Source organism: Calliphora vicina, chromosome 5 (assembly GCF_958450345.1).
Source record: "Calliphora vicina chromosome 5, idCalVici1.1, whole genome shotgun sequence".
Lineage (NCBI taxonomy): Eukaryota > Metazoa > Arthropoda > Insecta > Diptera > Calliphoridae > Calliphora > Calliphora vicina.
Window position 1 is genome coordinate 24,142,742 of NC_088784.1, and position 10,137 is coordinate 24,152,878.

The following is a 10,137-nucleotide window of genomic DNA, read 5'->3' on the forward strand; positions in this document are numbered from 1 at the left end:
TCTGGATTGCTAATTATCTCTGGGGCAGACAAGCGTTTGTTTTTACCGCAAGATAAAAATGTGGCGTGACGCAGGGAAAAGTACTGTCACCCATAGTCTTCATCATTTATCTTGGCTCACTTCCTGAACAACCCCAAGATGTATCGATGGTGTCGTACGTCGTGATGACTGTACAATATTCTCAACTGGCGTAAATATTGAGGACACAAGTCCCAAAATATCCCAATACCTGGCCACAATAGTTGACCATTTTCAGAAACGTCAGTTACAGTTATCAACTTCTAAATCAACACTGTCACTTTTCTCTTCATGGACTAAGAAAGTAATTATAGAACTCGACATATCCCAACGGTTCAGAATCCGAAGATTTTAGGGGTAATCATCGACAGCCTCCTTCACTTCTCTTCACACGTCACCTACATCAACTAGAAAATGCAATCAAGTCCTCCCATGGACAAAGAGACAATAACTGCGACATATAAACCAATTGGTCGCAGACAACACTAAACAATGCACTCCGAATCGTAACCGGATGTGTCAAGATCTGGGGGGTTACTGTGTAATTCGATTCGAAAATGAAAATCTTTCGAATGGCATATTCGATACGAAAATTAAATTGTACTGTCTAACACTTTCGAATACCTTGCAGCGAAGTATTAATATGTATGCGGGTAAAAGTAACAAATATTTGGGAGCACTTGATCTTAAATGTCAAAATTAACCAAGATAAAACTTGACAGCACTTTTTACGTGACAAATTTAAAAAAAATATTCTGTAGTAAAAACGTTTAAATAAATTAAAACTTTTTATTTTGTATTAAAAACGTATAAATAGAAGGGTTTAAATATACCATAAAATGGATTGTGTTTATCTGTGGATGGATGACAGTGACGACGATGCTCTACCAGAAAGAGTCCAACGGAAATTGATAAGAGACAATTGCAACATATTGGCTCTTAATGAAAAAAAGTAAGTAAATATTATGCACATATTCTAAGAAATTATAAGAATTACATAAATTCATATATATATGTATATATCTTAGCTTTATTAAAAATTTTAGACTCAACAAAGATGCCTTTCTGTATGTCTTTAATTCCATTGAGGACCACTTAAGTTCTCCTCAAAGGTCCACAGCGATTCCACCTTTGCTGAAATTAGCCGCTACACTAAAATTTTTAGGCCAAGGTGGATACCAACATCAAATTGGCCAAGATCGTCTCCTAGGAATATCACAACAGTCAATTTCTAGTTGTATTGCAGAAGTGTGTCAAGCGATAGAAGATATTCTCTGTCCAAAACACATCATTTTTGAAATGACAGATGAAAGAAAACGGGATGCCAAATTACATTTCTATAATAAGTGTGGAATACCAGGCGTTATAGGTGCAGTTGATGGTACTCACATACAAATTATTAAACCAACTATTGATGAACATTTGTATTTAGGAAGAAAATTAAAGCACAGCATTAATGCAATGGTTGTAAGTTATAATGTACATAAATATATATTATTAATATATATTATTTGCTATATAAACATAATTTATATATTATAAATGTTAAACATACATATCGTTAGGTTCTATGGAAAACCATGCTCCTGTAAAATTAAAAAACTTTATACATGGGTTTTCATTAATGGTAATAATATATGTATATGTAAATTATTTTAGGTTTGTGATCATCAAATGTATATAAGGGCTGTTAATGGACGTTTTGGTGGTGCAAATCATGATTCCCATATTTGGAGTTTATGCAATGAGAGGCAATTTTTAATAGAAAAGTATCAAAATGGTGATACAGAAACAAGAATTCTTGGTAAGATAAAAGTTTTGATTATTTGTGGTGTAAGTTTTAACAACTCAAGCATTTCACAACACAGGCGATTCAGGATATCCACTTGAGCCATGGATTTTAACACCATACAGAAATGTTTCTGAAAATTCAACAGAGTCGGTATTTAACGAACAACATTCGAAAGGGAGATCTATCATTGAAAGGACTTTCGGAATTTTAAAAGGAAGATTTCGTTGTTTATTGGCAGCAAGAGAATTACATTATACACCAGGGAAGGCTGTTCAAATTCTTAATGTATGTTGCGCTTTGCATAACATATGTTTGGATTTTAAAGTGGACACTCCAAGTATTGAAAGGGATTATGAAAATGAAAGTGCTCAACCAAGCAATATAAGTCATAATGAAGACAATCTAAATTATTCCAATTTAGCTAAAAGTATTAGAAATACAATAAGAAACAATTTGCAACGAAACCAATAAAAACAAGATTTACGTATATACATTCATATTTACAGTTGTATTTTATTTAAAAAAAAAACTAAAAAATTCATTAAGGTAAGTTAAAACTAAAATTCATGTTGTAAAGGAAATTAACTTCAATTCAAAATAAAAATAAAATAAAAAAGAAAAATTAAAAATAGATTTACATATGTACATAATTAGATAAAAAAAACTTATTTAGACATTTTATTATATTTTGCAGATTCTAAATCAAACATTTGTTTTTTTAATTCAAGGTGAACTATTTTCCTCTTGGTTTTTTCCAATTCAATTTTCTTTTTGAATTCAAACTTTTCTTTTGCAAGCTTCAGCTTGCGTTCTTCTATGTCACATTTTCTCTTTGAATATCTTTTAATGTCAGCTATATCCAGTCTGATTTCTTCTAGAAATTTATTATTATTTTGTTGGTTGATATCAATATCCTTTAAAACTTTCAACGAATTTTCTTGGAAAGCTATTTGATTTTCAACTTGTTTTTTTATCAAGCTTTCTTTGCTGCTTAAACGTTCATTTCTTCTAGGTCTATGGGAAGTATTAACATTTAAATTTTCGACGTTATGCTCCTCCGTCTCAATTGAATCATCCATTACATGAACATTTTCTTCCACATTATCATTTTCAGCAATAATTTCGGCTAGGCTTGTTGATGGCCCAGTGTTTGTTGGTGTTGACGCACCAAAATCTTTTCTTCCACTCATACCATGGACGGATACATTTATAGCAAGGAGATCACAAACTTCCTGTTCTTGTGGTGTAAGTGCGCAGTAACTACTAGGTCCTCCGCCGGTTCCAGAAATGCCGATTTTGTTACGCTTGCACTTGACCTTTATATGGTTTTTGTAGTCTGCCCACACTTTTTTCCATCCATTTGTATCGCGTGTAGGAAAACATGCAGAATTCAGTGCTTGCGTTAATCTTTCCCATAAATGCCGTGATTTGCTTCTTGCTTCTGGGGAGTTAATGTGTCCTTTAGCCAGTTCGGGATGTTCCACCATAAACTCAACCATTAACTCAAATTGTTTGGATTTTGTATGCGACTTTGTTTTTTGAGCATTCCTTGGAAGTAATACAAGTAAAATAAAATTTAATAACATTTTTGATGATTTTTATAAAAAAAAATACTTACATTTTTTATTTTTGTACACTTTCACTAACAAAATGTCTTTCGAATGAAATACGAACAGTTGTAACGTTTTTGGCATTCGTATTCGTATTACACAGTTGCATTTCCGAAAGGGATATTCACGAATACGAAAAGGGAAAAAAAATGTACGAACGTTCGGAAATAAATTTGCGATAATCGTATTACACAGTTTGTTTTGTTCGAATTCGTACAATTTTTGTTTCGAATCGAATTACACAGTAACCCCCCTGGATCACTTGCTTGAGTTGTTCCAGGCACTCTTAACCGATGCCCTGCCCGCCTTCAAAGCCCTCATGACACTGTTAAACCCTGTTAAAACTGTAAAACCAACTGAGGTGGCACAAAGTGATTTTATTTATTTATTTTTTTTTTATTTATTTATTTTTTTTTCAACAACCTAGCTTATTGGCCATAATCGGTTATAAATTTCTACTTATTTTAATATGTTCGAAAATTCAAAATTCAAATTCTTGAAAAACTTAATTTCGAAATTGTTCAAAAAACTTTATATTTTAGTTTTATATACAATAAATATGTTAAACTTGTATATTTTTGCATATTTCACACATTTTAAAATTTTCGAAAATTTCGAACTTAATTTCGAATTTTCAAAAATGGTCTAAAACTATTTCTTTATAGTTTTTTATTTGGAAATTGCAAAAAAGAAGCATATTTTTGCATTTTCGAAGCAATTTTCATATGTTCGAAAATTTCGAACTTAATTTCGAATTTTCGAAATTGGTCAAAAAACTTTATATTTTAGTTTTATATACAATAAACATGTTAAACTTGTGTATTTTTGCATATTTAACACATTTTAAAATGTTCGAAAATTTCGAACTTAATTTCGAATTTTCAAAAATGGTCTAAAACTATTTCTTTATAGTTTTTTATTTGGAAATTGCAAAAAAGAAGCATATTGTTGCATTTTTGAACCAATTTTCATATGTTCGAAAATTTCGAACTTAATTTCGAATTTTCCAAATTGATCAGGAACTATTAATTAATATTTGCAATTCATAATAACTGATTTAATATGCATAATTTAGCAATATTTGAAAAATTTTATCATATTCGAAAATTCGAACTTAATTTCGAATTTTCAAAATTGGTCTGAAAACATTATTTTTTCAGTTTTATATGTAAAAACCTAGTTAAAAATTCATATTTTTTTCCACATTTTTCTATGCTTGAAGATTTCAAACTTAATTTCGAATTTTAGAAAATGGTTTAAGATTTTTGTTTATATGGAAAATTACAACAAATTAGAATTTACTTATTTGAATTTTTAACAGTTTTTCATATGTTCGAAAATTCGAACATAAACATTTTGCCTTAATTCATAAATTTTTTCATATTTGAAAATTCAATCTTTTTTTTAAATTTTCAAAATGGTTCAAAAAAATTCTTTTTTTATTTCTAAATACAAAAACCTTGTAAAACTTACATATTTGTTCATATTTAGATGATTAACATATGTTCGAAAATTTCGAACTTAATTTCATATTTTCGAAAATGGTTTTAAATTACTTTTAATGGTTTTTAATTTGGAAAATTGCAACAAATGAGAAATTTGTTTCACTTTTAAAGCGATTTTATATGTTGGAAAATTTTAAATTCTTAATTTCGAAATTAAACAAAAAACTTAATTTTTAATTTTTATATACAAAATTCATGTTAAACATGCATAGTTGACCATATTTAGATGATTTGTATATGTTCGAAAATTTCGAATTTTCGAAGATGGTTTAAAATTACTTTTCAATGTTTTTTTTATTTCAAAATTAGTCAGAACTATTAATTAATATTAGCAATTCATAATAATTGATTTAATATGCATAATTTAGCTTTATTTGAACAATTTTATCAAATTCAAATGTTCGAACTTAATTTCGAATTTTCAAAATTTTTCAGAAAATAAGATTTTTTTTTATTTTTATATACAAAATCATATTAAACATGCATAGTTGTTCATATTTAGATGATTTGTAATGTTTTAAAATTTCGAATTTTTTATTTGCAAAATTCCAACAAATGAGAAATTTGTTTCACTTTTAAAGCGAAACAAAAAATATATACATATGTTCGAAAATTCAAAATTTTGAATTATCAAAAAACTTAATTTCGAAATTCGACAAAAAACATTATTTGCTTAGTTTTATATACATACAAAAGCCATGTTAAACTTGTATATTTATCCATATTTAACTCATTTTCATATCTTCGAAAATTTCGAATTTTCAAAAATGATTTAAAAACTAATTTTTATAGATTTTTATTTGTAAATTGCTATAAATAGCATATTTATGCATTTTTTAACCAATTTTCATATGTTCGAAAATTTCGAACTTAATTTCGAATTTTCAAAAAAGATTTAAAAACTAATTTTTATAGATTTTTATTTGTAAATTGCTATAAATAGCATATTTATGCATTTTTTTAACCAATTTTCATATGTTCGAAAATTTCGAACTTAATTTCGAATTTTCAAAAAAGATTTAAAAACTAATTTTTATAGATTTTTATTTGTAAATTGCTATAAATAGCATATTTATGCATTTTTTAACCAATTTTCATATGTTCGAAAATTTCGAACTTAATTTCGAATTTTCAAAAAAGATTTAAAAACTAATTTTTATAGATTTTTATTTGTAAATTGCATCAAATAAGCATATAATTGCATTTTATTAACCAATTTTCATATGTTCGAAAATTTCGAATTTTCGCAATTGGTCAGACAACTTTATTTAATATTTATATGTCATAATAATGTATTAAATGTGCATAATTTTGCATTATTTCATAAATTTAGCTATATATAAAAAACAAAATTTAAATTAGATTTTTCGAAATAGAACACGAAATGTTCTACTAACATTTTTATTACAAATCATCAAATGTTTTGAGTTTTAAGTTAATATTAATAAATTTTTTCTTACCCACATAATTTTGTATCAATTTCTTTGAAAAAAAAAACACTTTTTCTTACATTTTCTTTCAGGAGTATTTTTTTTTAATATTTATTGTTAGACAGGTTCATTTTAAAAATGTTTCTAACTACAGGAAGTTTAAAATACACAGATACGTTACGATACAATCTTAATTGTACACTTACAATTTTTTTGTGTTTTTTTTAATTAAAAAAAGGCACTTGTTATATAAAAAAAACAACATAGGCAAAAAAGCAACAAAAAGAAAACTAAATATAAAGCTTACATTACAAAAATTCTTTTTTGAAAAAAATTTCTTTTGTACTTATACAACTGGACTAACAAAACTGGCAATTGATTTAGCAAATCAAATTCAAGTTACATAAAAATTTTAGCTAAAAACTAGACAAATTGCACATTATTTCTTTTTTCTATTTTTTTTTTGGTTTTCATCTTTTGGCTTATTTAAAGTTAAACTGTAAAATACCTTCTTCATCCTTATACTTGTCGCGGACAAGTAACAATTCGTCAAAGAACAATAAAACTAAAGTCGAGTGGGGTGCTATTCTCAAATAGTTGGCCCAGAAACCCTTGTACAAACCATAAATACCTTCAGAGCGGCATATCTTCAAAAAACAATCCAGCCAACCATTGTAACGGCCACGTTCATCCCAACCCTGATTATAGAGACGGGTCGAAATGACATCAGGTGGTGTGATGGCTACCGACATTATAGAACCAGCTATGAGGCCGGAACAGAAGGAATTCAAGGCGGGCTGAGTGACGAGGTCGTATTCTTTGAGCAAGAATTTCGTTTTGCCAAAAGTGGCAATTTGTGCGCCAGAGCCGATGGCGGCACGTGGTATGGCAGCCATTGAACCACGCCAGAGACCAAAGATACCACGTTTAATGTAAATTTGTTTAAGGGCATCCATCATGCCGGTGTGCTGGTGCTGATAGCCGACAGCGATTTGTTTAGCGGCCTGAGATTGTAGTTGTGTTTTAACCTGAAAAAGTATTCAAATACATGGTAACAAAAGAAATGATGGTCAAAAAACGGAAGAATAGAGTTTAATTTTTAAATTTTCTCAAGATTTTCTAGGATTTGTTTGGAATTGTAAAGGTTATTTGCCTAAAATACAGATAAATGTTAAGCCCCTTTTTCCAGACAAAAACTTTCCCCTTTTAAAACAATTAGAAAGATTATCAATCAACATTGTATTTATAAACAATAAAACTGCTGAGTCATTTTGTTTGCCCATTTAATTATGGACAATTTTGTAGATTTATGATTATCTAAGAACTTGAAAATATCTTGAGAAATATTTAGCAAATCATAAAAGAAATAATATTATTTAATCTAATGTTATTATCATATAAACTATTCTCTATCTAATAAAGCAAAGTCTTATGTTTACCAGATAGTGGGACTGTCGTCGTCTCTATATTATCTTGAGTAATGGCTAGCAGAACTATGTATGAATTTAAGTGTATGTAGGTATGTGTAAAAAGTAATTAACTTAAAACAAATTTGATAACAATGATTTGGCGTGTTTTTTGTTTTATAATGTTAAGACTGTAACATGTAATACATACCATAAAGAAAGGACTAGAGAAATAGGAACCAATGGCACCACCAGCTGCCCCCCAGAAAATACCCTTCACAAATGAAACATCACCCGTTTTTGTGTGCATCCAACCTTTGTTTAAAGCCATATTGTAAATGCTTAAACTAAGAAACAAAACACACCAAATTATAAAAGAAAACTTTAATTAAATTCCATAACTACTCACCGAAATGAATTTATGATAAATTGAAAATATAAAGCTGGTGTTAAACCCTTCTGCAAACCGATTAAGCCATCATTTTTAGCCACCGTTACAAAAGCATTTACAATACCTCTGTACGGCTCCACATAAGTACCACGGGCTGCCAATTCACCTTGCAATTGTATGCGGGTTTTGACGACCTTGTTGTGGTAAACACCAGTCGTTAATTTAAGCATAATTCATAATTTAGCTATTCTTCAACTTACTTCTATGGGGTTGGTGAAAAATGTTGCTCCCACCGATGCAAAACCACCCAATACAAAATCGGATGGATCCATAATCGAAAGGTAAAAAAAAAACTAAATAAACACGTTCAAAATCGTTGAATAGACCACAGAGAGAACAGGCGATGTCTGATCTAGCTTTTAATGTTCATCGTTATTTGAAAGATTTTAGCTTTATTATGGCCAAAAATTTGCGTAGATTTCTGGTGAAATAACAGGCTGTCTAAAATTTTTCCACTTACGCGCACCAGCTGTTTGACAGCCATATGTTTTGTGTTGTTGTTGTATACACATGTTTTTTTGGCTCAGTGATGCCATTCTGCTGTGAATGTGGTGTGATGTCTGACGTTTAATGCAGGGGTTGATTATAAATGGGTAGCACTGAAAAACCGTTACTTTTTTTAATTATTTAAATAAAAATAGAAAATAGTAGGACAAAAAATGATAATAAAGAAAAACTAACATATATTTTAATAAACGATTGTAGTAATTGTTAAAATAATGTAAAATAAGTGGAATTAATTTTTCTTTTTAACCCAAATAGAACCAGTGGGAAAAAATTCAACTTTTACACATAAACAAAAAATATGTAGAAAATAAAAATAACTTAAAATTGCGGGATTTATAATATATGGGGTATATTTTGAACGCGATTTTTGTTTTTAATAATTTATATGTCATTTTGAAAGGTACCTATCTGTCATTTATTCTCACTTAGTTATTGAACATCATACTGTCAACAAAAATTTTTTTTAAGCGGGAAATTTTGCTTTAATTCTTTAATTTGTAAAAAGCTTATGGTGAATATGTTCCATCGGTTTCAATGTGCTAGAAATGGTTTGTGCGGCTTAGAAATGGTGATTTTGACACGGAAGACAAAGATCGCCCAGGCCAGCCAAAAAAGTTTGAAGACCAAGAATTGGAGGCATTACTCCATGAAGATTGATGTAAAACTCATCCAAAGCTGGCAAAATCATTGGGAGCTACTCAAGCAGCAATTTTAAAAAGTTTTCAAGCTGCAGGATCCATCCAAAAGCAGGGAAATTGTTTACCATACGAATTGAAGCCTAGATTTCTTGAAATACGATTTTGAATGTCCGAAATGATGCTTGAACGCTATAAAGGAAAATAATTTGTATAGCGAATCATTACTTGTGATGAGAAATGAATCCAGTACAATAACCCGAAGAGTAAGAGAACGTATGTGAAGACCGGCCAACCGATACCAAAACAAAATATCAATGGCACTAAGGTAATTTCCTGTATTTGGTGGTAGCAAAGGGGTCCAATCTATTATGAGCTGCTGAAATCTAACCAGACCATCACAGCGAACCTGTACCGAACGCAACCGATTCGTTTGAAGTGAGCATTGGCCGAAAAATGCCCAGAATATGCGGCCAGACATGAAACCGTAATATTTCATCATGACAACGTTAGGCCACATGTTGTAATACATGTTAACAAGTATTTAGAATGAAGTGGTTGGAAGATTGTGACTCACCCGCTTTATAGTCCGGATAGTACCCCGGTCGACTGCAAATTGTTTCGATCGATGCAGAAAACTCTCTCCGGCATACTCTTCACTGTGGAACAGTGTATCCGATATTGGCTTGATTCGTTCTTGGCCTCAAAAGATGACCGGTTCAATATCGACACGGATGTACCATTTTCTGCAGGTAAGTAAAAATTTAATCAACAGGATGACAA

General features: G+C 29.8%; 3 protein-coding genes across 3 annotated transcripts; 1 reads left to right on the plus strand and 2 right to left on the minus strand.

Moving 5' to 3' along the window:
* Positions 1–813: 813 nt before the first annotated feature.
* Positions 814–2,309, plus strand: LOC135960658 (putative nuclease HARBI1). The gene is made up of 4 exons (XM_065512000.1): positions 814–970; positions 1,047–1,485; positions 1,678–1,822; positions 1,887–2,309. The coding sequence occupies exons 1-4, from the start codon at positions 858–860 to the stop codon at positions 2,279–2,281; spliced, it is 1,092 nt and encodes a 363-aa protein (XP_065368072.1). The 5' UTR covers positions 814–857; the 3' UTR covers positions 2,282–2,309.
* A 166-nt stretch (positions 2,310–2,475) lies between these two features.
* On the minus strand, positions 2,476–3,309 carry LOC135961140 (uncharacterized). Its single transcript, XM_065512637.1, has one exon. It carries the CDS (start codon positions 3,307–3,309, stop codon positions 2,476–2,478), a length of 834 nt encoding a protein of 277 aa, XP_065368709.1.
* Positions 3,310–6,425: 3,116 nt separating this feature from the next.
* On the minus strand, positions 6,426–8,686 carry LOC135960200 (solute carrier family 25 member 35-like). Its single transcript, XM_065511433.1, has 4 exons — positions 8,413–8,686; positions 8,171–8,346; positions 7,973–8,108; positions 6,426–7,383 (listed from the first exon to the last, which is right to left on the minus strand). The coding sequence occupies exons 1-4, from the start codon at positions 8,482–8,484 to the stop codon at positions 6,838–6,840; spliced, it is 930 nt and encodes a 309-aa protein (XP_065367505.1). The 5' UTR covers positions 8,485–8,686; the 3' UTR covers positions 6,426–6,837.
* Between the last annotated feature and the right edge of the window lie 1,451 nt (positions 8,687–10,137).